Here is a 27,070-nt window from a genome sequence, read left to right as displayed (position 1 = left end):
AAATGAACCACAACATCGGAAGGCGCGGAGCGTGACATGCATTCGCTGCCTTCCAACATGGCTACAGAAAAGCCATATTGTTACACCCTAGCCCCAGTGTGCTGGGAGGGCAGGAAATGCCATCCCAGCCCCCAAGTGCTGGGAGCATGGGTGGGAGAGCCATAGCGACCCCCAACCCTGGAGCAAGAGAAGAGTGGGTGGTAGGGCCCCAGCTTCTGCAGCCCTACGTCCCTGGGAGGGCAGGCGATGTGGCACCCTGAGCCAGGGCCACCCCACAGTTAGATTGGAGCTGCACTAAGTAGGAAGCAGGAGGGGATTTGGGGGCAGAGCATGGCTTTTGGGAGAGGCACAGCCTCCCCCAGCCTAAGATACCTGCCATCCATGCCAAGAACCTTGATTCTCTAGCTGCTGCACCGTTCTTTCCTATGTGTATACAGGCAGTCCCCGGGTTACGTACAAGATAGGGACTGTAGGTTTGTTCTTAAGTTGAATCTGTATGTAAGTCAGAACTGGCGTCCAGATTCAGCCGCTGCTGAAACTGACCGCCAGTTCTGACTTACATACAGATTCAACTTAAGAACCCCAAGTCAGCTGCTGCTGAAACTGATCAGCGCTGATTCCAGGAAGCCTGGGGCAGAGCAACTCTGCCTCGGGCTTCCTGTAGTCAGCGCTGGTCAGTTTCAGCAGCGGCTGACTTGGGGACGCCTGGGGCAGAGCAGCTGGGGTGCTGCTGGGTTGCTCCAGTAGCACTGCTCCTCGGCGCTACTGGACTAACCCAGCAGCACCCCAGCTGCTCTGCCCCAGGTGTCCTGATTCAGCCACTGCTGAAACTGACCAGCAGCGGCTGAATCAGGACCTGGGGCAGAGCAGCTGGGGTGCTGCCGGGTTGGTCCAGTAGTGCCCAGAGCGGGCGCTGCAGGACCAATCCGCAGCGCCCCAGCTGCTCTGCTCCAGGGTCCAAAACAAAAGCCTGGTCTGCTGGGGGGGGGCACACTAGCTGCGCCCCCCCCCCCAGTAGACCAGGGACACGGGGAGCAGAGCCACAGCGGCAGCGGGGTGCCGCGCCTCTGAGGCTTTGCTCTGGCAAAGCCTCAGAAGCGCGGGAAGCTGCCCGCTGCTGCCGCTTGAGTCCCGGTGCCTGTGGTCTGCTGGGGACGGTCCCCAGCAGACCACAGGTACCGGGACTCAAGCGGCAGCAGCGGCGGGTTCTCGCGCTTCTGAGGCTTTGCTCTGGCAAAGCCTCAGAAGCGCGGGAACCCGCCCGGTGCCCCTGGTCTGCTGGAGACGGTCTCCAGCAGACCAGGGGCACCGGAGCAGCTTACGAACGGGGCTTTCTCGCCCCGGAGCTCGCAGGTAGCAATCCGCTACCTCGACCTCCGGGGCGAGAAAGCCCCATTCGTAAGTGCGGATCCGACGTAAGTCGGATCCGCGTAAGTCGGGGACTGCCTGTATATCACACGGGTGCAGCGAATGTATCCAGCAGGGACTGCTACGGAGCAGTGCATGTCATGCTCCGCGCCTTCCGATGTTGCGGTTCATTTTCTGTGCAGCGCTCTCTGGAACAAATGCTTTCCAACACATGCGCTTCCTTCCCCACCCCCTCTGCTCTCAACGGAGACAATATCTACCTGATTCCTTCCACACAGGAGCATCCTGGGTTTACACGGTTGCCTTTCTGACAAAACCTCCAGATCCGTTAGCCCACTGAAGCCCGAGTAGAGTCTTCCAAACAAGCATTTCCACCAATTCTTACACATCAGGCCCCAGGTAGAGACCTTGATCCCTTGGCCCAGTAGGAAACATGCTGAGAACAAGGACTCATGGCTTGCTGATAAGCTCATTCGGGCTCACTAAATCCTGCAAGATGTTAATAGCAGAAGCAGGTGTAGAAAAAGCGAACAAGGAAAAGTTGTTTCCATAAGATAAGAATTAGGAGCTTCAGGGGGTAGCCGAGTTAGTCTGTTACAGAAAAAAACAACAAAGGGTCTGGTAGCACTTTATAGACTAACCAAACATGTCGATGGTATCATGAGCTTTGGTGGGCACAGCCCACTTCTTCAGATGACTGGAGTTGTCATAAGAATTAGGGGTCGCCAAATGAAAGTAATAGATAGCAGGTTTAAAGCAAACAAAAGGAACTCCTTCATGCAGCACAGAGTCAACCTGTGGAACTCCTCGCCAGAGGATGTTGTGAAGACCAGGACTTAAACAGAGTTCAAAAAAGAACTAGATAAATTCATGGAGATTAGATCCATCAATGACTATTAGCCAGGATGGGTAAGAATAGCGTCCCTACCCTCTGTTGGTCTGGAAATGGGTGACAGGAGAGGATCAAATGATGATTACCTGTTGTGTTCACTCTCTCTGGAACAGGTGGCATAGGCCACTGCCGGCAGACAGGTTACTGGGCTAGATGGACTTTTGGTCTGACCCAGTCTGGCCGTTCTTATATTCTAAGGAGGCTGAATAATTCATCAAAGTCCATTTGTTTAGTGAATTCCACCCATGGGGACAGCTGTTGTCTCTGGATAGTCAAAGTTTCTGACCACCAAAATTCATCTTGCATACGAATTTGGGATTCAGAGAGCCGGAATGACGGGGTCCAGATAGCAGGACTTAGCCTGTGTTCTCTTCCCTCACTTGGGATCAGGTACCTTCCTCCTTGCCCTCTGTATCGCTATTGAGTCTCAAGATGCCCATGCCCAGGGACTGGAAGCATTGCGGTATTATGCACCCAAAGGTCTGGTGTAGAGAATATAGCCCAGGTCCTACCCTGGCATCCATTTTTGGTGGCTTTCTGGCCTGAATTGAGACTCTTTGGCTGTGTCTACACTGGCCACTTATTCCGGAAAATCAGCCGCTTTTCTGGAATAACTTGCCAGCTGTCTACACTGGCCCCTTGAATTTCCGGAAAAGCACTGACGATCTACTGTAAGAAATCAGCCGCTTTTCTGGAAATACTTATAACGGAAAACTGTTCCGTTTTAAGCATTTCCTGAAAAGGGTGCCAGTGTAGACGTAGCCTTTGAGACAGGGGAAGAAACAACCTGAATGTGAAACTGGCAGCAAAACTTGAATTCCCAGGCCAGTACCAAATCTCCTCCAAACACCAGCTTACCGGCCTTGTCACCGCCACTGCACACTAGTGACACGTGACCTCACAGGGACGCCGGATGTGCACAGGTGTAAATGTTCCTGGGGAGGTTTAAAACTGACCTGTGAGGGGCTGGTGTGTGCGGAGGGGGCATGGTGAAACCTGGCCATGTGTTCAGAGCTCGGCCACCCAGCCAATCAGGCTCTTGAAATCCAAACAGTAGAATACTCCATCTGCCGGAGTGGGGGGAACCTATTGCTTGAACCACTTAAAAGTTACTGGCAAATAGAGAAGCTTCCAAAGAGGTAAGAATTAGCCACAGAGCTCCTGCTACAGTCAAGCTGAGGCTACAACTGCCCGGCCTGCTGCGTCAGTCGGGAAGCTGTGTGTGTGGGGGAGTTGTAAGGAGGCCGGCCTCCCTTCAAGATTGATGGGGAGCAGGAGGTGCCTGTGGGGGAGAGGGTGCGGGGGGGGGGGACCCGCTATAACAATTAAAATGTAGGCAGAGGTAGAGGGAGGGGGCAGCTTAATTCCCGCATGCTACCAGGAGTTGACTATGAGGGGGAAAGACTGCACCATTCCCCCCACTGGGCAAAGCTGAAACACCTCTCCCTCCTGGAAGCAGAGGGGCAAGATGGGGGTTTAAAAGGTGGGCCCTCCCCCTCTTGCTCAGTGGTAAGCGAGCCAGGCAAAGAGCAGGACCAGCTGCCCAGTGCAAGAAAACACCAATGTGACAGCCTCCAAATATCAAAATACCCACCGATCACTCTACGTACCGCCACCTCGGAACACGGACACGGCACAGCTGGCCTAAAGGATCTAAATTCCGTTGACTTTCGGTGCGATTTGGCCACCTACCTTGCAGGTCCCGGTCTGCAGGAGTCTAACTGGGGAGAGTGGGCGAGGATTAGCAGCGGACTGGTCAAGTCTCGTTGAAGTGAGGCGGGGTGGCGCAAGAGTGCCCACCCAAGAGCCACCTCCTCTCCCGAAGAATGCGTGGGTGATGTTGAGTGGAGAGCGTGAAAAGCGCCCAAGGGTCAGATGCTTGGTGTACACGGGCGTAGCTCCACCCAGGACAGTGGAGCTGTGCTGGGTTTATACCAGCCAAGGATCTGGCTCCTGAAGACGGTGAGATGGGATGAACAGCCCCAAAGCTTCAACAGCCACCAAGGGGTTAATGGGCAAACCAGCTACTGCCCCCGCAGCTGTGGCTAATTATTTGGCCAGCAACAGCTGCCATAAAAGGCTGCTCCTAGCAGAGGAAAGTGCAGAAGACTCCAGAGGCTGGGGGCTCCTAGGAACAGGAGTTTAAGGAGTGACTGTGCAGCTCGCTGGAGGAGACCTAGTTCTGTCAGGTAACCTCGGGGGACTCTCTTCAGACTGAAGGTTTGGAAGTGGCCCAGGGAAACTGCAGCAAGTCTATGGCAGCAGCTTTTTAGCTTCTTAATATAGAGTCTCTGGCTGGAAACTGAAGGAGTGGGAGGGCCTGGGCTTCCCAACCCCCCACCAAGGAAGGGGAGGTAAGAACCCCTGACACAAAGGCGGACAAGAGCTATCAAGCCCCCAGTGGGGCTGACAGCTTAGGATGGACTCTTTAGACTTCTGCTTTACCAGGTGCTTTACTGCCCTGGAGGGCTGAGTCAGGACAGGGGTGAGCCAGCCGGACTAGTGACCTAGAGCCCAAGAAGCTGCTATACCAGGCTCTGCCTGCAGGGGGTGCACTGTTGGGCTTGAGACCCCTCTCCAGGCTAGGGTTATCAGATGGTGTAACAAAAAATACTGAACATGCGGCTTCCCCCCCCCTCAAAAAAAAAAAACACAGGGAAAAAATTCTGTTGGGGGGGGGGAGGGGGAGGGACCAAAGCTGAGCAAAAAAAAAAAAGAGTGGTGCTGTGCCTTTAAATGGCCCCGTGCTCCTCACTCCCCCACCAGATGCGGCAGGGAAAATTGTCCCTGCCAGGTTTCCATCTGAGGGAAGCAGGAAATACTGGATGTTTCACGTGTCGAGTATTTTCTGTTTGTTTTTTTTTTAAATGGACGGGGATCCGAATAATGGACAGTCTGGGCAAAAACTGGACACCTGGCAACCCTAGTCCAGGCTGCTACTCAGTATGGCTGCAAGGTCCCAGTTAACCTGGTTAAGCCCTAGGTTTAATGGGTTAACCAATTTAAGCAGGATCTGCTGGCAGCCCCCAAGTGTGTGTGTTTGGGGGGGGGGGATGGCTCCTGGCTCCCCTGCACTTGGGGGGCTGGCTTCTGCTCCCGGCCCCCATGTCAGGGGGCTAGCTTCTGACCCCCATAAGGCTGGAGCAGCCCTCCACCCACGGCGGGCCGCAGGTACCCCATAAGCATTACCCCGTTCACATCCCTAGCGCTCAGCAGCTCATGTTCAGCTCCACAGGGCTGGACCTGTGCCAGCGGCGGAGGAGGAGGGTGCAGATGGTGCTGTCACCTGTTGAACGAATGGGCCAGGAATAGCAAGTTAAAACCAGAGCCCATTTCCCTCTGGTGGCACATTCCGTGTCTGATGCCGTCCCTCCTGCTCAAACGCTGGGCACCCAGAAACCAGCTTTCTGTGTTTCGGCATCAAAGCAGCCGTGTGCGGTCGCGGTGTGTGGGTGTGTGACAGACAGACGGGCCCATGCCTTGCATGACAGGTGCGTAGCTCATGGCCCTCTCTATTGGAGCAGTCATGGGGGGAGGGGGCCTCCCTTTGGGAACCCAGCACTGGGCACAGCCGCCATTTACCCGTCCCATGCGTTGGGCTCTCAACCTCCTCTGAGGGATAATGAGAATCCAGTTCACGAGGCTTGAGTAGCTGGCGAAGCCCTCTGACCTAGCTAGGAAGGTACACTGGGAGAGCCAAGCATGAATTACCCTCCGCACCAGTGTTTCCTGTTAGCTGAGCACTTGTGTGGCCATGCAGGAGAAATGCAAATGCTGCCCAGAAACACAAATGCAGAGCACCCACAGCTAGATTTTTGTTTCTCCTGGTGGTGCATATTCACACGTGCTGCTGTGCGTGCAACAACATTTATTCCGCACGTGGCAGGAACAGATGAGGGCACATTACTTGGCACGCCTTGGGGTTATTGTATTGGGAAAGAGCGAGGGTTAGATTGCCACAGCTGTTTTTCATGTTGTTGGCCTTCTGATGGCTTCAGACAGGGTTGCTGGCTAAAGCCCCCAAAGTTTTTACTGCTTTGTAAAGTTTGCAGTTGGTCAGTGGGAGTGTTTTGTTTTGTTTTTCTAAGAGCTGGTTCTAACAGCCACCGTCATTCTTCTGTGTTGACACGGCCTTTGGGGGCAGGGACTTGGCACTGCAGAACGGCGCGCTCTGAAAGTGGGGGGGGGGTGAGGTCTTTTATTTAAAAAGAAAAAACCCAACCTCACACCACGTCGAGGGACTTGGCTCTGGCCTGACTCGCAGGGAACCATGCCACTGAGTGAATCACCAGCAGAGCCTCCCGCAGCCCCCCGGGCCGTTCTGCAGACACCCCTCCACGCGCTCGCCAGGCTTCGCGCGCTAATCAGCTCGGCCTGTGTTTGCGCTGAGCTCATCCCTGTGGCCGTGGGGCGCCTTAGTCCTGCTTCAGCAATTGGCTCTGTCGAGATCACAGCCCCGGAGGGGCGCGAGCTGCAGCTTGGCTTTTAAAGATGCAGCCGGGAGGGTCGTATAGGAGCCTTGCCTGGTTCCATGAGTCTGTACAACTCTGCTGTGATGAGCCAAGAACCAGGCGATGTGTTGCTACAAGGAAGCAATGCCTGCTCCCTTCTGAAGCCGCTCCCTTTGGCTGCCAGCTCATTCAATAGTTCCTCTGTCCTTGCTCTTGGACACTCCCGTTGTTCACTATCGCAATGGACTGGCTGCAGAGCAGGCAAAGCCAGGCGGATAATGTTTGTGTCGGTCATCCACGCATCGTGGAGACAATGAATTGCCCCTCAAAATGCCACTGGGTGGTAGGAGTTATCCCTACTGAATGATGGGGAGGTGGCCGGGGGGTAAACTGAGGCACGGAGAGGTGGGAGGGGTAAACTGAGGCACGGAGAGGGGGGCATGACTTGCCTAATGTTTGCACAGGCCGCCTGTGGCAGAGCTAGAAATTGACTCCCGAGGCCTATTGACTTGTGTAGGAGTGCGGACTTCTCTGCTACAGCTCCGGTGCTGCTCCCTCCATCATTCGGCGGGGACAGAACGCAGTTCCGCCGCATCAGGCATCTGGCCCCAGCGTGCATGTACACCAAGAGCGATCCACTGCTCGCTCTCTCTCCCAGAACAGCGACGCTGCTTTCCTCTCCCCTGCCATGTATAAGAGCGAAGTTTTATCCTGACATCTGCCCAGGGCTGTTTACAAGCAGCCAGCGGTGGATGGTGCGCGGGCCTAGGGGACTGGGCGCGAGAGGAACCCTTGCCCACGGGAGCATGAACGAGCTGGGCTGTAGAATCTGGCTCTGGGCGGCGCTCGCGAGGAAGTGGAGCTCCGCAGTGAGTTGCTGGCCATCGTGGGCGCCTCACTTGTCACTGCATCATGGAGGAAAGTGCTTTGCAGAGCAAAGACTGCAGCTCCAATACACATTCAGCAACTTTCCGCCCCGCGCCAGGCACCGCCGGCTGAGCGGCACGCTGCTGCCTTAGCCCACGCGCGCTTGCAAGTGCTGCATCGGGGTCAGGAGCATCTGCCAGCAGGACGAGAGCCACGGGCTGTGCAGACGGCACGAATTCCCCTCCTGCTGCAGGGTTGTGTGATACCTGAACATGCAACTGTGCTGGTGCGCAGAAGAGCGTGGGAAAACTAGAGGCAGATGGTGCACAGCTCATGTCCTGAGCAAGTGTGCCTGGGGTCAGCTTAGAGCAGGCACGTGGGGGTGAAACCAGGGTTCTGGCTTTTTTTTTTCCTCCCCCCCCCCCCCAATCCCCACTCCTGAAATAGATCCTAGTGGACCTGCTGCGTTCGGCATCACTTAGAGTAGTCCCTAGGCTGCTCGACGGTACGGTGTTTTGGCCTCTGATCAGTTTTACCACAAGAGCGTGGCGCTGTAGCTAAGTGCCGTCCGGCCAGACCCACACGTGGGTTTCCTAAAGGTCACATGGGGCCCAAGGGTAACTAGATGGCCCGTTGCCAGGCTCAGTGCAGGGAGTGGGGCGAAGGGGGGGGGTCCTCGCCTGCCTGCATTGACGTACAGCTGGAATGGCTCAGGCTGGGGTTCGTGAGGGGAGCACCTCACTTTCCACCTCCTCACCCCCCGGCTGGCTGTGGCCGGTCGAGAGCGATGCTTCCTGGCCTCTGAGAACCTACGATCACGCCCGGTTGGAGCGGGTTTGTAGATTGGAGCAGTCTGCAAGGCAGGGCCGGCCCAAACATTTTGGCACCTGAGGTGGGGAGCTCAAATGATGCCCCCATGCCACCTTTTCACCTGCCTGCCTGTTATGTCTCTTGTGCCCTCCTTCCTCCAGCACAGCACCCCCCATCTCTATGCATCTAGAGCAGAGAATACATATGCACCAGCAGCAGACACCATTTTCTACACTCTGGGTCCTAATGGTGCCCCCCCACCCCCGGTCTGGCATCTGATGGTAAGGCCAGCCCTGCTGCAGGGCGCACTGGTGCATGGCGAAAAGCACCTGCCACGCACCCTACCAGCCCAGCACTGTTGGCTGGTCTGCCCAGGAGACATCCAGGACGTCAGATGGGTGAGGGGCCTGGAGCACTCAGGGTGGGGGTGCACAGGCAGAGCTGTGGCAGGGGGTGGGGAAGGCCAGGCCTGGAATAGAAGGGGGAGCTGGGCCCCTCGCCAGTGCACAATGGGGAGTTCAGTGGTTCCCAGGATCCGCACAAAGTGCATCTCCACTCAGGGTCTCGACCGGGGGGTGACAACAAGGTGTCAGGGGCTCACCACCAGCCTGCCTCCTCCGGCGTGCTAGATGGGAGGGGGTTCCAGGTAGAGCCCCAGGATGGGAGGGCGTCTAGGGATGGAAGAGACCCACCCACTGTATCAGGCTCAAATGGGAGTCCCGGGGCTCAGCAGAAGCCAGCTAACTGGGCTATGCAGCGATTGCCATGGGCCTGCTCTTACCCCGCTGGCGAGGGCGTGTCGGGGCGCAGGGCTGGGTGGGCTGGGTGTGCGGCTGGCTTTGGGCGTGGCTGGTTCCCGCAGTGCTGATGCAGGAGTTAACAGACGCGAGTGAGCTCCTGGCAGAGGGGTGTGTGTGTGTGTGCGTGTGTGTTCGCTCGCTCCGCTACACTTCACGTTAGCCCTCACTGGGCCGGGTTAACCAGCTTGTTTCCCTGCCTGGCCCACTCTCTTATTCGCTACCCAATGCATCTGCGTCTCCTTCAAAGGCCACATGTGGCCGTGACTTTCCTCACAGCTGCCAGGGCCTGCTGGAGCAGGGGGAGGCGGGTTCGCTCCGCCCCTCCCCTCCCCTGCACTGCAAAAAAGTTTCCTACCGATTATTTGCTGCCTCTGTGACCACCTTTGAAGGCTGTTGCCCACTGGAGTCCGAGCCGCAGGACGTGCGTAGTGGCAGACCCGGGCGAACGGACGCAGCACGTGGGTGAGGTCGATCCCGAGAGGCACACGCTGTGTGTTTCGCAGTCCTCCAGTGTCAGGACTACTGGGAAATGTGACTCCCTCCCTTTTGTTGCTAAAGGCAACCGTGTGCTTCCTACCCACTTGCCTCCAGAGAGCGAAGGGGCAGGTGTGCCTGGCTGGGCAACCCAAATTCCCTTGCCATCGGGATATGTGAGGCTCCGGTGCAAAGGAATCACGCTGAACACACGGACATTAGCATAGGGAGGGTGATCCAGCAGGAGGACTGGTTTTCTAAGTCCACACTGCAGTCGCCCCCACCAAACGGAGCCACTCTGCTTTTGGATGAGCAGCCAACCCTACCCCCTTCTGGCTACTTGGGGCCATTAAAGTTCAAATGGTCTTTTGCACAGTACTAAGGCGCTTAGCTCAAGCGTCCCAAACCTGCTCCGCTCCAGGAGGGACTGGTAAGACCCCGCGCTTTAGCTGCGGGAGCTGATCTATAGTTCACTTCCTGCGAACGGTTGCTGTCGTGTTCAACAGTAACCACATTCTACCCCAGAAGTAGCTGCATTTTGGTGCTCTCGAGCTTTGCCTATTGTAACACCTCTTCTGGAAGGGGATGGGTGTCGTTCTGCTGCATGGCACCAGCATTTGGGACTCTGACAGAGTAGGACAACAGCCACTTACACTAACAGACACTCCATTGGGCTGAGCAGTATAGGGCCTATGACCAACCGGAGAGCTGTGCTAATGCAAACATCCCCTAATAATGGGATGAACTGAGTGGTGTGAGTGTCCCTGGATAATGGTTTGAGCTTGCTCCTTGGGAGCTCTTTCACAAGAGGAGAAATATTGCCTTTGGCTTCCGAATCAAACCATCTTCATTTGTTTCCTTAATAGCGTCCCTGTCCCGGGCTCTATTAGCTTTTCCCTGAGCTGTCATGCCAGCAAATAGCAGCCCCTGTTTACTGCTATTTTTCACCTCTGCTGGAGTTCACCTTCTGCTCTTGATCAATATTAATGGGTGACCTCCAGTTGCCAGTTCACGCTAATGAAAGATGCGCTTTATGCGCCGCCTGCCCTCATCCCTGGATTCAGCCTGTCCGACTGAACTCCAGGGAACACGAGACGCTGTTCTCCGTATCATGTTCCTGGGAGTTACCTCTCTGGCTAGTTAACTTTCTATGTTGCACCATTTAGGACAAGCTAACTCGGATTTCACATTGTGCTTTTTAGGGTGGGCCTGTTGCAAGCAGTGGATTTGCTAAGCTAGCAAAGATCTGCTTCCTACACCTTGTCTGGGCAAGACCAAGGCCAGCTTGTGCATCAACAGACTCTGCTCTAAGATACAGCCGAAACTGGTTCTCAGCTGCTTTGGAATTCATGTCCATATTTACACCTGTGCAAAGGTGGGTGTGAAACACTAGCAAATCAGATTGGCAGGCTATGGACAGTTCTTTGTACGGGGGTAAAGAAGCGATGGTACAGAGCAGTGAAAACTAAGAGCTTCAAATGTTGACTTTATTTGCAAATTCATTGAAGTGAATGGGGTGCCAAAAGTAGATCTCAAGGAGAGAGTTTAGCCTGCAAAATCTTTATTACTGGTGGTGGTGCACAAGCCAGCTTGAATCCAAGCTGATTCTCTGCTCCCAAGCGGAGTCTTCCAGGCTGGCAAATAGAAAAACACACTCTCTACATTAGGAAACACTTTGCAATTGGCTTTAATTACAGCTGGTCAAATATTTTTCCATCAAAATAGTTTGACATAAAATCCCTTTTTGATCAAAACCAAACAGTTTGTGAAACATTTTCTTTTTTGGTAAAAACAAAACAAAACAACCGCCCCCCCCCCTTTTTTTTTTTAGTGATCAATTTCAATTTTCTCCACAATTTTGTTTGATTCAGATGGGAGGCACCTTTCTCTCTCCATGCCCAACTCCTTTTCACAGTGCAGGACAGGAAAGGTGTAAAAGCAAATGATTTTTTTTTAAAGTCAGTTTGAGAAACTTAAAAAAAAAATACTTTTGAAAATTTGTCACAAAACATTTGGTTTTTTTTCCTCCCAACTAGCTCTACTTTTAATAATAAATACAAATCAAGTACATGTATTAGCCATTTTTTTTAAAGACTAACTTATTGTATATCCGAGTGCAAGATCAATGAATTTCAGACCAATTATCAACCTATTTCTCCATTTAACAGGTCAACATGCCTGGCACACTGATAACACAGAACTAGCCATCAAGTGCCAAGCTTCTAATCCTGGGTAAGCCTTTGACTTCCTGTGAAACAGCAGGCAAATCAATTTCTCTTCTCCATACCTCACTTCCCCATCTATATAATGGAAATAATCCTCTCTATTTCATAGTGGTGTTGGGAAGCTAACATAAGAATGGCCAGACTAGGTGAGACCAAAAGTCCATCTAGCCCAGTATCCTGTCTTCCGACAGTGGCCGATGCCAGCTGCCCCAAAGGGAGGGATCACAACAGGTAATCATCATGTGATCCCTTCCCTGTCATCCGTTTCCAGCCTGTGACAACCATTCCTACACATCCTAGCTAATAAGTATTGATGGACCTAACTTCCATAAATCTATCTAGCTCTTTTTGGAACCTCGTTATAGTCTTAGTCTTCACAACATCTTCTGGCAAGGAGTTCCACAGGTTTGTTTTAAACCTGCTACTTATTCATTTCATGTGGTGGCCCCTATTCATTGTGTTATGGGAAGGAGCAAATAACTCTTCTGTATTCACTTTCTCCATACCAGTCATGATTTTATAGACATTGGTCATATTCTCCGCCCTCCCCTGGTAATCTTTTTCCAAGATGAAAAGTCCCAGTCCTGTTCATCTCTTCTCATATGGCAGCCTTTCCATACCCCCAAATCATTGTGTTGCCCTTTTCTGAACTTTTCCAATGCTAAAAGATCTTTTTTGAGATGAGGTGACCACATCTGCATGCAGCATTCAAGATGTGGGAGTATCATGGCTTTCTATAGAGGCCTTAAGATATTTTGTCATCTTCTCTATGGGATATTTTGTCATCTTCTCTATGGGTATGTGTACACTTGCACCCTATTTTGAAATAGGGCTGCAAATGAAGACATTTGAAATGGCAAATGAAGCCAGGATTCAAATATCCCGTGCTTCATTTGCATATTTGCTTTATGGGGCTATTTCGAAATAGCACTATTTTGAAATAACAGATGCTGTTAAGACGCAGTTATTTCGAGAGAGAACCCATCTCTCGAAATAACTGGTAAACCTCTTAACAGCGTCTGTTATTTTGAAATAGCGCTATAATGCGAATATGCAAATGAAGTGTGGGATATTTAAATCCTGGCTTCATTTGCAATTTCGAATGTCTTCATTTGCATCCCTATTTTGAAATAGGGAAAGACATATGCTATCCCTTTTTTAATGATTCCTAACATTGTTTGCTTTTTTGACTGCTGCTAATTTAGTCCCCATCATATTATACGTATAGTTGGGATTGTTTTCCAATATGCATTATTTTGTATTTATCAACATGAAAATTAGTTTTGCGAGATCCTTTTAAAGCTCTTCAGTCTGCTTTGGACTTGAGCAATTTAGTGTCATCTGCAAATTTTGCCACCTTGCTGTTTACCACTTTCTCCAGATTATTTATTAATATGTTTTATAGGACTAATCTCAGTACGAAACCCTGCGGGATGCTGCTAATTACCTCTCTCCATTCTGAAAACTGACCATTTATTCCTACCCTTTGTTTCATGGACTGACAACTGGTTAAAAGACAGGAAAGGACCTTCCCTCTTATCCCATAAGAACTTACTTTACTTAAGTGCCTTTGCTGAGGGACCTTGTCAAAGGCTTTCTGGAAATCTAAGTGTACTGTATCCCCTGGATTCCCTCTTGTCCACATGCTTGTTGACCCCTGCACAGAATTCTAGTAGACTGGTAAGGCCTCACTTCCCTTTACAGAAACCATGTTGACTTTTCCCCAACAAATTATGTTCATCTATGTGTCTGACAATTCCATTAAGTTTAATGTGTGTATTTATCTGCCTGAGTTCTAATCTTAGCATGTTTATCAGTATTCTCTCTGTGGTTTGCATACACGGTGCAAAGTATTTCTAGATGGAGGGTGATATAATTACTGATGTTTAGAAATGCAGCTGCTGGATGAGTCGGTGCATGCTCCGATCCAAATGTAGTCTATTAAACCGATTCCTTCGAAAAGTGCTACAAGTCAAGTGGGAATAACTTTAAAAAGAAATTATCCAAACAAACCCTAAACACTCCCACACTGTATCAAGGTAAAAGACACATTCCCAGGTGCCTCCAGCCATTAATCATCCCTTTCCCTTGTTTTTCCCAGTTGGGCTCTGTATGCATGTGGAAAAGACTTGATGAATCTGGGAACTGGTAATTAGTGTGGAGTCTCTTCCAAGGTTTGACCTTGATGTGTCTCTGTGGCATGGCCCTCATTACCGCAGTTCCCAGCTTAATGGGTTTTATCCTCCCGACACGCCCAAGTAAAAGTATGGGGTCGGCATTTTCCAGGTGGGGAGTGAAGGGCCAGAATGCAGATATACCTCGCCCTCTGTCACACAGGGAGTCTGTGTCCGAGCAAGAGTGGAATCCTGACTCCCGGTCTCTGACCACTAGACCATCCTGTCTTCCCCTGCAGGGGTAGTCCCTGAGTTTTGCCACTGACTTTGGGGAAACCAAGATTTTACTCTGAAAACTACCGTGTAATAAGTCTCAGAGGAGTAGCTGGGTTAGACACTCTGCTAAAACAAGGAGTCCTGGGGCACCTTAAGGTAAGAGGCTGGAGCAGCTTCCCGTCTGCTGTGGACAATTGGAGCAGTCCCTATTTGTGGTTGGCCCATCCGTGCAGGCAGTGGCTGCTCTGGCTGGATTGAAGCAGCCCCGGCCTGCAGTGGGAGGGGGTACTCCAGCCCAGCAGTGGACCGGGGGGCGGGGGGGGCGGGTCTCTCTTAAGGATATGAATGAGTAGTCAACTACTTGCCTCTTCTCCCCCACCCCCCTCCCCTGCTGCCTCTGTATCAGAGGCAGCAAGGGAAGCAAGAGCCAGTGCTGGAGGGGAGCTGGCTTAGAAGCTGGTGTTCCCCCTCCTGCTCCCCCCTACCCAACACTGGCTCCACGGTGCCACCTGCCCCCTCCCTCCACGCTGCTGCCTCTCTTTGCGGCAGCAGCCCCTGTCCATGGGGAGCTCGGACTGCCCATGGACAGGGCTGCTGCCGGCGCAGCCTCTGCTCATGACCAGCCCAGGCTGCTGTGGACAGAGGCTGCTTTGCAGCAGCGTCCCCTGCTCCCCCACCTGGCAGCAGCCTCTGTCCGTGGGGAGCTTGGACCCCCAGTGGCTGGATTGCACTGGCTGCCGGCCCCTCCCCCAGGGACTATAGAATAGTCGACTACCTGCTAAGAATTTGTACGTGCCCAGATTCCATCAAAAAGGTATCGCATCTTGCACAGCCAGCTGGACTCTGCCGGGGCTCGTGTCTGAAATGATACATACCTCTGAATTGACTAGTGGGAGAAATATTCCATTTTCAAACAACATACCAGTAGCAGGATTACAGAGGGGGTGGTTTGGGGACTGGCCACGCTGACTCGAATGCAGCGTGTTGTTTGAAATATGCTTTAATGCACCCTCTGACTCACGGAACAGCTGGAAAGAATAAGCAGTTAGTAATTTCTGTATTAACCTCACCCGGCTAGGGACGGGGCATCAGGAGAGGATGCGCCCCAGCCGTGCGAAAAGCCTCTGCTGCTATAAATCAGGCCCGTTGGGTTGGGGAGTGATGGTTGGCAATGTGGTACCATTCACATACAGCTCCAACAGCGGGTTAGGTGCTGTCACGGTGACAGGAGAGCGAGATCCTTGCCCCAAAGAGCTTCCAGTGTGAGTAGGAAGCAATCTGACCCCACAACAATGCTGACAGTCAGGCCAGATCGCTAGCTGGTGTGAACGGACTTGTCTCCATTGGCTTCAGCTGCAGAGATTTCACCCTAGATCCAGTTCCATGGGCTGTCCGTCTGACACTGCGGACGTCTGTTTCAGTGCATGTCTATTCCCAGTGCATGCGGAGTTTAGAGGCCGTCTTGTTCTGGGTACTTGTAGAATCTAACACGATGGGGTCTCGGGCCATGAATGGGGCGACTGGATGTTACGTCCGTACAACTAATACTGTCATTACAAATGACCGGTTAAAATCAGTAGGAGTTGGGCCAGAAGTTTACAGCAGACTTCTCCTGCATTCCATCCCAGAGCTAGCCCCAAAGTTTGGGGGGTGGTGGGTGGGGAGCTGGAGCGGGGCGTTTAGCCAATCCACGCTCGTAACCAGAAATCGTATAAGTGTGGGGACTGAATGGCTCATAGCACAAATCCTGAAGCTACAGATCACCAGGCGCTGGCTTGAGGGCTGCTCCAGTCTGACAGCTGTTCAGTGGCCTATGGAGGGGGAGGGGAAGGATTTATTGCAGCACGTAAGCGCCTGAGTCATGGACCACCACCCTGGTGTGCTAGATGCTGACGGAGGCCTCGCTCTGGAGAGCTGCCCCATCAGTCACCCTTACATCCTTTCCCGTCACAAGAGGGACAGACTAATTTCCCTTGCTGCCACGGCAGAGGTCGCTGCGGGCCGGGTGGAGAGCCCTGTGTTCTGTAGGGACCTGGGCTAGCCCTGTCCATCACGGGGCAAGTGGATTTCAGCGACTCCTGGCTTGTTCCCCTTTCGCCAGCTCTGCAGTCCCTTTTAGAGCCAAGGAAAAGGCTGCTTTTGCCAGCCTGCCTGGGATTGCTGGGGAGAATCCAACCCTGCTGGAGCCAGGCTCTCCCCTGAGGACATGCTGGCGGTCAGGACAGATGTTTTCAGTCCTTTCCGAAGCTGTCTGCAAAACCCTCCCTCTCTCCCCCACTCTGCTTGCAAACAGCAGCCCCGGGAATAAGGCCGTGCAGAGTGATAAATGAGCCGCTTTGCCCAGCTGTAGCCAGGGCCCCGGTAGCGGCCTCTGAGGCCTGCTGCGTGCCCAGGCGGTGATGCACTCCATGTGCTGGGAACTGGAGGCTCGCACTGCCCCCGAAAACGGAGGGCTATACCCGGCATGGGCTCCGAGCCAGAGCACAGAACTAGGAGTCAATGTCTCTGCCTTGGCCCTCTCTCTGTAAAACAGTACGTGCTTCTAGATGTGAGTGTGTTGTCTTTTGTTTTTGGTCTCCTGATGAGTTCTTCACCAAAAACTGCGGATTCAGGTTGTCTAAAACTGTCTGCAAATTCAGGTCAAATCCAGCAAATAGTTTCAGCTGGGAGGAACAACCCCACCCCCACCTCCTGCTCTTGAAACATTTTGTTTTGACATTTTCTAAAGGACATGTTTTGACTTTAGGTGTGACTGAAACAACACCGTGGGGAAGGAGGCAGAGCAATGCAAACCAAAATGAAACATTTAATTTCAGGGGTTTTGTCTTTGTTTTGTCACTTTGGTGAGAAACTGAAAAATTGTGGTTTGGGGTTGACCTGACACATTTTTCCCCCCCCTCCCCCGAATGTGTTCAGCCATTGAACTGAAAAATCAGTTACTCATCCAATTCTGCCTCAGGGTGGACTACATGAGAAGGAATCTCTATTTTTACAATGCTCCAAGTTATAAAGATTACACTTGGTATTAACAGAAGGGGAGAAAAGGATCTTGTGCCATACAGAAAATGCTTTTATTCATGAAGGGTCATGAGAAAAATGAATTCAGAATATGCAAACTGAACTGAAGAACCATGTTAATGGAAGATTTTCCAACGCTGGCAACTGGCTGTAATAACACAATGAGCTGGGTAGTGGACTGTGAGCACCACTGCCTGCTAATAGTGGGTGTCATAGCTTCTATACTGCTGAGAGCTCATGATGATTCTCCATTAGCTCAAGTGTGCTTTCAGGAGCACAAGGATCAGAATGCTATCCCTGCTGTTGCTGTGAAGCTTAAAGTATGGTGTGTAACACAACTGTGGAGTTCGGAGTGGCTTTGGATTTCTAGACTCATGACAATACTAAGCACTTGCATGGTTATGTTATGGTTTCAAAGTACTTTCCATATATCAACTAGTTAATTCACACAGCCTTCTTTACTGCTTGGCAGCCTTGCAATCTAATTTTGTGTATCTGTGCAGAATAAATTTTATTAGCACCAAGGCATGTGTGGATGTGCACTGCCGATAGAAACATGCTGCTGCCAGATGTGGGTGCTCTGCTAATCATCTAGGCGGCTTTGGAATCTCTCCTAGGCGACTGCACGAGTGATCAGTTTAGAGGGAACTCTGATGCCAAGTATGACATGGTGGAAAAATAGGAGTGGAAAAAAATGTATCCGGATAATGCCTGCAGCCCTCGTCAGAAATGAGGACCCCACTGTTGGGGTTGGCTATGCGATTGGAGGATTCACACAGCTTAGAAACCAAATCAAGCTGCCCACTACTCAAGAAGGGGACATCTAGAGTTGCTACTTCTAAACACCCTTACTGCACTTGTGCCTGGTCCGCTCTGAGATTGTTCTGAAAAATGCCCCACTCCGGCTGTGTCTAGACTACTGGCTTCTTTCGGAAGAACCTTTTTTCGGAAGCGATCTTCCGAAAAAACTTCTTCCAAAAGAGAGCATCCACACACACACAAGCACATCGAAAAAGCCACCTGCCATTTCAAAAGATAGCGTCGGTTCAGTGTGGATGCTGGCTCGCGTGTAAGCTGTGATTGCTATGGACAAAGTGGCCACCAGGGCACCTGTGCTATTTCCTCGTCTTTCGAAAGAACTCCCTCTTCCCCATCCACCTCGCCTTCTTCTGAAAGCTCTTTCACGAAAAGGCTTCGTCCTCGTCGAAATAGGGTTACCAATGTTGGAAAACTCCCTCTGTTCTTTCGATTTACTTTTGGAAGAATGCGATTGCACGGCGAACGTGACTCAGGTTGTGTCAGAAAAATGGCCGTTTTCCCAATAAAACTCTAGTGTAGACATACCCGCCGGCTAGCCCAGCGTTATCACTATTCCAACCATCCCTCAAGCAGTTTGCGGGGCGGAAGCTTGGCCAAACACCGCCTGCTAGTCTGCAATGGGGCATGCACATTGGTAGGATTTTCAGGAAAGTCTCTGCACAGAGCAGGCCACGCAGAGCTTGAACGTCGCTGACCTCGCCGCCGCAACACGAGATCAATGTGCCCGGGACTTTTTGGAATGTACGTTTTTTGGAGGCAGGGAGTGTGTCGTCCTGGAAGTCTAAGAGGTCTAATAGGCTATCATTATTTATACATTGTCACTGAGCTCAGAGAAAATACCGCTTGGATTACCTCACCTGTTCTTCTACGTGGTGGGACTGTTCTCTTCTGTCAGCAGCCAGGGCCCCCGGGTGGGGCTCAGAACATCAGGTTCCTGGTCCCAGCCCTGCCACAGGCCTGTCACAAGGCTGCTACTCCCATCTGTGAAATAAAGACCAGGACACTTCTTTTTTTCCCTCCAGCAACGAGCTTTCTGCCTCTTTACTGAGACCAGTTCCTACAGAGATTCCCTCCAGTAGGAGCATAGCACGCCATACATTTCCACTTAACATTCCTCCCACGCGCCTTTTGCCTCCCAGGGAATAGCCTGGGCACGCTCCTTTGGTATGGCCTTCCCTTCTCCCCTAGCCGGTGATGATGGGGCTGGAGCTCTCTGCTTGAGACTGGTCAGGAGGGTAATGGATTAGCCCATGAAACCAACCTACGGAAGGAACCGAGTGAGGGAGTTCGCTGCAGTACTTGGCTAGTATTGATGCCAACTTCAGGAGCTTACACGCTTCTGGGTGTCAGGCTCTCTTCTTTTTTTTTTTTTTTTTTAATCCACAACAATCACAGGGAAATCACAGGCTGATTGTGTTGTTGTTTTGTTCCAGTGCCCTCAAATTCTTGTCCTTCTAACCAATGCACCAGCATTAGGAGGGCAAAAATCAAGCTACCTACCCGACCGGCACGGTGGTGGGTCAAAAGGAATGCAATGCCTGGAATAACGCCACTGGCAAGTCACTGCATGTACAAAAGGGGATGCATCAGAGGGAAATCTGTGGCCCGACGGCCGCATGCGGCCCTCTGGGGTTCTACGTGCGGCCCTCGAGACCTTTTGTTTGTTGTTGCTGTGACACGCATGTAAAGCCAGGGCATGTGGAGCGAGGTGGGTGCTGATTGCACACAACACTGACTGAGAGCCGTCCGCTCCCTCTGCAGCCAATCACAGCGCTGCTATGGCATAATCGGCACATTCTAGGTGCGCAAGCCCACTACATAGCAAAACTGCCCTAACCCGCGAGCGCACCGGGGCTACAGCAATCTCGTAGGCTAGGTTGCCCATCGCAGCATTATAGGTTCTTAAATGGCTGTTGCATCTACATTAAACCACATGCAAGCCAGGTGCACTCTCACATGCACATGAATCCCATTGGCTTCAATGGACAATCCAGGCCTAGAACAACTGCAACATCAGGCCTGTAAATAAATTGTAATGAGCTGCCGCTACCTCCTGGAAAAAATTTTGGGAAAAAATCCCATTGGGGACTGTTCTCCCTCAGTAGCATGTTCTCAGCTCGGGTTCCCCCATCCTTTCTTGCTAGGGCTATCTGCATAGAAGCAGGATCTTCATCCCATATGAGTCTTCCTGCCCCTCCTGTTCATTCTCCAGCTGTTGTCATCCAGTGTGTTTAGCTTCCTCAGAGACCCAAGGCAAAAGAGGCTGATCCCCCAAGCTGACCTACCGTAGCCCTGTTGCAGAGCTGTAACGTAGGCAGGGAGTCAAGCCTACATCCTCAGAGGGACAGAGCATGATACCACAGGCACAGCTCTATGCTTCTCAATAGCTCCTTCCGCACTGATGCGTTCTAGCAGCCACCCAAGTGTCTCCCAACACAGGTTGCTGCTTCTCTTTGGGAGATCATCCAGTGCACGGAAGTTTGAAACTTGCCCCTGAGTCAAGAACGAGCAGATAAACTGGTCCGGGAGAGAAGGCAATTCCTGTTTCCATGCAAGAATCTCCACTAAATAAAAAAGGCAAGTGTTTAAAATGATCACATGTCCCCAATTTGAGGCTCTGGGAGCCTAGTTGTTAGACCATCTCTCAAAGCTGCTTTCTGGTCTCTCCCGCCGCCTTCATCAGAACAAGGATGGGTGGAGATTGGGGGCCCCGGAGCTATAAAAGAATCTAGACACAAAATCATAAGGTTGAGTTCACTAAAGTCCAGCCCCCTGCCCAAAGCAGAACCAACCCCAACTCAATCATCCCAGCCAGGGCTTGGTCAAGCTGGGACATTTAAATCTCTAGGGATGGAGATTCCACCCTCTCACTAGGGAAGCCATCCCACTGCTTCACTATCCTCCTAGGGAGAGAGTTTTTCCTAATATCCAACCTAGACCTCCCCCCTGTAACTTGAGACCATTGCTCCTCATTCTGCCATCACTGAGAACAGCCTCGCTCCATCCTCTTTGGAACACCCCCTCCCCCCTTTCAGGAAGTTACACATATGAGCTGGAAGGGACCTTCAAGGTCATCAAGTCAAGTCCCCTGCCCTCATAGCAGGACCAAGTACCATCCCTGACAGATTTGCCCTAATTCCTAAATGGGTCCTTCAAGGACTGAACTCACAACCTTGGGTTTTGCAGGCCAATGTTCAAACCACTGAGCTATCCCTCCCCTATTGCCAGCAAATGCCCCCTCACTCTTCTCTTCTGAGCGCCTCTAGCTCATTCCTGCTTTGCAAAATTTGGCCTGGCTAATTTAGCAACCCAGGTCTGTATGGGGTGCTCATCCCAGGCCCCTGGACTCTTCCTTACTCTGTGTCCTATCACAGTTACTGGGGCTCCCTATAGATGGCAACTTACATACCGTGGGCCTGATCCTGAGAGGTCATGTGCGTCTGAAACTCCCCTGGGGTCTCTGCTAGGAGATGAGTGGCAGCGTCCTATTGACCATTGAGGCCCATGCAAGTGGCGCATGCACAGGACTTCGTAGGCTTTTATACACGGCAGGCAATTTACACACACAGAGCAGCATCCTTTGAAAGCAAATCCCCTTCCACACACGCCCAGCGCGCGCACATCTTCAATGGCCACGCTCAAGTATCCGTAAGGGTCGCAGAACTATTTGTTAGTTGCAAACCCCATGCTGGTGCCTGCTGGGGGAGTGGCTGACCACAACTAGCGCTCGTTGCCTTTGCGGGTAATAACACTTTGCATTTCTGTGGCGCCTGTGACTCAAGGATACCAAACTGCATGACAGGCATGAGACCTCGCAATATCCCCTCCGGCATGGCAAGGCCTAATTCACACCAGGCTGCAGCGGGGCGTGGATCACCTCAGTGCTTTAACGGAGCATAGCCACCCCGCACAGCATGGGAGGCTAACCGGGAATGGAAAAGCTGTGGCTGATTGAGGAAGTAGCGGGGCTAATTACCAGTGCTAGGACAGGGTCAGGACATAGGGCCCATGCTTGAGAGGAAAGCTGTGTAAGCGCTAGGTGGAGGGATGCCAGATGGTCTCCCAAAAAACACCGGACACGCGGTATTTTTTGGTGGAACAAAATAAAGAATGTGGGATAATAAGCCCCCCCCCTCATTCTGGGGTGCCCAAAGCAGCCATTGCAATCCCAGCTGGGACTCCCAGGCTGGGAGGCGGGGCCACGATCGGTGTTGGGAGCCTGTGATTGCGCAGAAGCCTGGCGGGGGTGGGGGGAGTCCCAGCCCCCCGCCCTCCCGCCAGGTTTCTGTGCAATCCCAGGCTCCTCGCACCCATCGTGGCCCAGCCTTCCACCTGCTCCCCCCGCCCACACCAGGCTTCTGTCCAGTGCACAGCTGGAAAAATCATAGAATACTGGACACTGCACATTTCCGATATTCTCTGATTTTTTTTTTCTGGACAAAGAGCGCAAATACCGGACCCCTGGCAACCCTGGCTAGGTGTTGTCTTCTTGCCCCCTTGCTGCTGTGGACCAAGGCTCTGAGCGATTGGCCACGTTTCTAACTTCGGGGAGGGGGAATCAGCCTCAAAACGGTCGGAGAGCAGGTTGGCCAGAGACTTGAGCGAAGGAGGAGGTCAGCCCAAGAAAACTACATGGGGGAAAGGAGTGAGAACTACATCCCCTAGTGGCAGGATTATTAGAGCCATGGGAAGGGGGGGGGGGAGAGTTCTGCCGGGCCCTGAGGGAAGATGGGGGGGAGGTCCGTGCTTCTGGAAGGGAATGGGGTACGCTGCTGTCCCCCAAGCCCTCAGTGCCACCCGGAGCGCACCACGTGGCGCTCCGGAAGCGTTTTAAAGGGCCGGGGTCTCTAAGCGCTGCTGCTAGTCCTGGGCCTTTGTGAGTCCCCCACATGCCCCCCTCCTCCCCCGCTGGTGAGCCTGGCCGTGGGCCTCCAACTCTGTAGCCACCCTGGAAACTTCTTCCCAGCCAGGGGCGACTGTGCGCTCAGGGATGGGGCCAGTCGGGGGCGCCCTGTTCAGCAATTACCATTTTGGGGCGGGCGCGGTGCCTCCCCCCCCAGCGACTCCAGGCGTCGCCTAAGTTCCCGGGCCCCAGCGCAGGGGGGGGAAGGCGCCGCCAGGGAAAACTCCCCCGTTCTGCAACTCCCGCTCCCCCCGCCCGCCCGCCGAGCGCGCAGGAGCAGGCTGCGGCCGTGCGCTCAGGGGGCGCCAGGGGCTGGTCGGCGGCGGGCAGCGTGCGAGGGGCGAGCCGGGGCCGGCCGGCAGCAGCAGCTGCTGGGGGCGGGGATGGCGCTGCCGAGCTGGCCGCCAAACTTCGCGCGAGCCCCGCGCGGCCAAAGTTAGCTGCCCCCCCCCCTTCTCCCGCCGCGGGGCGCCGAGCCCGGCCGGGCAGCGCGATGAGAGCGCAGCCCCGCGCCGCACCATGAGCGACCGCCCGGCGCCGGGGAAGGACGCGCCGGTGTCCCGCAAGCAGCGGCTGATGGCCGCGTTCAGCGCCGGCCCCGAGCCGCCCCCGCCGCCCGCCCTGTGCTGCTTCGTCTGCGGCGGGGCGCTGGGGCGCGGCCAGGCGCTGAAGCTGCAGGTGAAGGCGCCCCGCGAGCGCCAGCCCTTCTTCCCCTTCCTGCAGCACCAGGAGCCGGCGCCGGGGGCCCAGGAGGTGAGCGCCGAGGGCTGCGCGCTGGTGTGCGCCGTGTGCCGCTGCTTCCTGGCCGAGCAGTGGGAGGCCTTCGAGCGCAGCCGGACCCCGCTGGAGAAGCGCATGTACTGGCTCAAGCGGCCCCACCAGTGCGAGGCGGCGCCGGGCGCAGCCCGGGGGGGCCCGGAGTGGAACCTCGCCTACGCGCTGGGCGAGCAGCGGCGGGGCAGCGGCAGCAGCCCGCCCGCCGAGGAGGAGGACGAGGAAGACCCCGGGGCAGGCGGCGGAGACTCCGACCTGTCCTCCCTCTCCGACACCGACCAGCTCTCCGAGCCCGAGCCGAGCGCCCGGACTCCGGAGCCGCCGAGCCACGCCGCGGGGCTGCCGCTGCTGCGCCCGGGCGCAGCCAACGGAGCCGCCGAGCGCCCGGGGCCAGGCGCGCCCATGGGCAGCCGCCCCCGCCCGCCGCCCCCAGCCCTCGGGGAGCCACCTGTGCCGCAGGACAACGGGCTGGCTGCGGGCAGGAGGCGGCGGCGGCGCCCCTGGCCGGACGAGGCACCCAGCAGCAGCTGGAGAGGGGGCCAGGGCGCAGCTGCCAAACCCGATGCCGGCAGGGCGGCCGCCTCCAGCCGGGCCCCCGAGCCTGTCCCGGGGGATGGTGACTTGATTGGCAAGCGGGCCCCAGCCTACAGCTCCTCGGAGGAGAGCGAGATCAACATCACCAGCGACGAGGAGGGGCAGGGGGCCTGCCCAGCCCCTAGCAGACTGGAGAACGCCCACACCTTGGCCGTGCCCAGGCCACCCTGGGCAGCAGCCCCGCCGCCGTTGGGCACCCTCTGCTACATCTGTGGCAGCCCCCTGTCCCTGGCCGGGCAGCACCAGATCCACGTGCAGAAGCAAGAAAAGTCCTCCAAAGCCCCCTTCTTCCCCTTCCTGTGGCTGCACAGCCCGCCCCCGGGGGCCCTGCCCATCAGCCCGGTGGGCAGCACCTTGGTCTGCGCCTGCTGCTTCTCCTCCCTCATGCAGCAGTGGCAGAGCTTCGAGGTGGCCGGCGTGCCGGTCCTGCAGCGGCTTTACGTGGTGCCGCTGGAGGCCAGTGTGGTGGGCCTGCCCCCCAAGGGAAGGAGGGCCCAGAAAGAGGAGGGCGCCCCTGGCCCGCCACAGGAAGCCTGCTACCTCTGCGGGGAGGATTGTGGCCAGGAGGCCCGGCTGGTCTCTGCCAAGATCACCAACGGCACCGCGAAAAACACCATGCACTTCCCCTTCCTCAGCCACCTGCCCTGCCCGCCCCACGCCAAGGGGCTGAGCAAGCACGGGGAGGTGCACAGCTGCAGGAAGTGCTATGGGGTGCTGCAGGACCTATGGGCCATGTACCGTGCGTGCCGCAATGAGGAACTCATCGCCTCTGTGCACAGCTTCCTGGGGAGGTATCACCAGGTCTTCTCCACCGGAGAGCCCAGCGGCACGGCCAGGCGCCCCCCGGCCACGTCAGGCCCTGCCTCCGTCTGTTACATCTGCGGGGCAGAGCTGGGAGCTGGCAAGGAGTTCCAGCTCAGCGTCAACCCGCCGGGCCGCTTTGGGGAGAAGGAGCCTTTCTTCCCCTTCCTCACTGTCTACCCCCCGGCCCCCAGGGCCAGGCCTGCAGACTCCACTGGGCTCGTGGCCACCTGTGTGCTCTGCTACCATGACCTCCTGGGCCAGTGGCTGCAACACGAGAGCCAGACCCCCCACCAGCCCAGCAGCGCCTGGTCCCGGCAGTACAAGGTGGAGACCTTCGTGTGCTTCTTCTGCCGGCAGGAGCGGAAGCGATGCCTTGGATTAAAAGCCGTGCAGGTAGCCCGGCTGCCTGTGTTTCTGTACTCCCTCCGCGTGGCCAACAGCCTACTGGTGGATGATGGTAAACAGCTGACCATTGGCGCGTGTGCGGAGTGTGGCGCAGTGGTGCTTGCTGGCAAAAACGTGACGCCTCCCGACTTTCTGGCTGGGACCCCCCCAGCCGGTCTCCCAAAGGTAAGGCACGCTGTTCTGACTTCCCTCGGGGCTGGGGGAGGAAGCAAGGAGGAGTAGGGAAAGCTGGCGGCTTTGGCTTGTGTGGAATTAGTTTTATGGAGAGGCGGTTGGCTTCTGTTGTGTCTGATTCGGGAGGTAAACACTAAACAGAGCGCTTTCCAGCAAACCCTTCGGGGATCACGGGCCTCACTAAGGAACGGAGTCACCCAGGAGGAGCAGTGGCCAGGCAAGTGCCGGCCTGTGAAGAAAGCCAATCTTTGTGCCTGCGGCTTGGACGTGAGTCTGCCAAAGCGGGACCACGCCTGGGCTGGTCCGCTTCCCAATGGGGAATGTCACAGCTGCCACTCTTGGGCCCGTTAGAGACATCTGTCTCTCCTGGCTCCAGCCGGCAGAGCTGTGCAGGAACAGGCCTGCTCACCGCCTGCTCACAAGCCCCATGGGAAATCCTGCCAGCCGGCAAAGGAGTCTACCACTCCGTAGAAAGTTAGCCAGCTCCATTTGTTTCCTTTAGAAGCCCAATCAAAACAGTGTCATTTAAGAGATCCTTCCCACAGCTGGGAAACTGACGCACAGAAAGACCCTCTTTTTGGGGGGGTGGGAAGGAAGGGGCAGGGCGACACTTTCAACCTGAGGTGCTTTTCCCCTTGGGGAATGATGAGCCTTTATTCTTTACCCCAGGCTCTGTGCAGGGACCCGGGAAGCTGGTGGAATTACCCTTTAGAAAGGGGGCCTGTCTGCCTGCTGCCCGGACCGGGGAGAACAATTCTATTCTCCTTGGCTCCATCCTCCTCTGCGTGGGACAGCAGCTCTGAATGGCCAATCGAATCCGAGTGAGGCGAATAGTCATTTAAGCTTTGATCATCCAGGAGTGGCTTTTGGGGCGACCTTTGCCCAGAACAGCAACATCTGCTAGGATGCAGGTAGTTGGCATCCGGGTGCAGCAAGGACAAAGTGGCTTTGAAAATTGCCCATTTGCCTGCTTGGAGGTGCCTTTTCCCTCTGCTGGAAGGGGATCTTATTTGAATTTTCCAGGGTACCCGTTACAAAATAAATGCCAGGGGTGCGCACAGGTTGTAGTTAAAGAGCAAATCTGGGAATCAGACCTGGGTTCTTTCCCTGGTTCTCTATCTGGCTTTGGTTGCCTTTGTTGACTCCTCTGTAAAATGGGGATAATTCTTTCTAAAGCATTCATTGGTGGGCTGTGAGGCTTAAAAATACAGAAATGCTTTGAGATCCTCTGTTGGGAAAGTAGCATAAGGATGCTGTGTGGTACTGTTGAAGGACAACGCCAGAAACGAGGTACACGTTGAA

The 27,070-nt window shown here is 54.3% G+C and overlaps 1 protein-coding gene and 1 long non-coding RNA gene across 10 annotated transcripts in view; both read left to right on the top strand.

Annotated features, from left to right (window-relative positions):
- The first annotated feature begins 4,397 nt into the window (after positions 1-4,397).
- On the top strand, positions 4,398-12,601 carry LOC142831136 (uncharacterized). Its single transcript, XR_012906792.2, has 3 exons — positions 4,398-4,449; positions 10,865-11,037; positions 11,831-12,601. It is a non-coding gene; the product is annotated as an uncharacterized LOC142831136 (long non-coding RNA).
- Positions 12,602-23,302: 10,701 nt separating this feature from the next.
- Positions 23,303-27,070, top strand: part of GSE1 (Gse1 coiled-coil protein) — a 342,537-nt gene continuing 338,769 nt past the window's right edge. For 4 of the 9 annotated variants that reach the window (XM_075939940.2, XM_075939941.2, XM_089781531.1 and 1 more), the window contains exon 1: positions 23,305-25,759. In XM_075939940.2, coding sequence (XP_075796055.2) covers positions 23,537-25,759 — 2,223 coding nt within the window. In that variant the 5' untranslated portion in view covers positions 23,305-23,536. Of the gene's footprint in view, positions 25,760-27,070 lie in introns of all 9 variants that reach the window. The other 5 variants (XM_089781532.1, XM_075939942.2, XM_075939945.2 and 2 more) reach the window with 3 other exon arrangements.

Source organism: Pelodiscus sinensis, chromosome 12 (genome assembly GCF_052426305.1).
Source record: "Pelodiscus sinensis isolate ZL-2025 chromosome 12, ASM5242630v1, whole genome shotgun sequence".
Classification (NCBI taxonomy): Eukaryota; Metazoa; Chordata; order Testudines; family Trionychidae; genus Pelodiscus; species Pelodiscus sinensis.
This window is presented reverse-complemented; position numbering and strand designations above follow the sequence as displayed.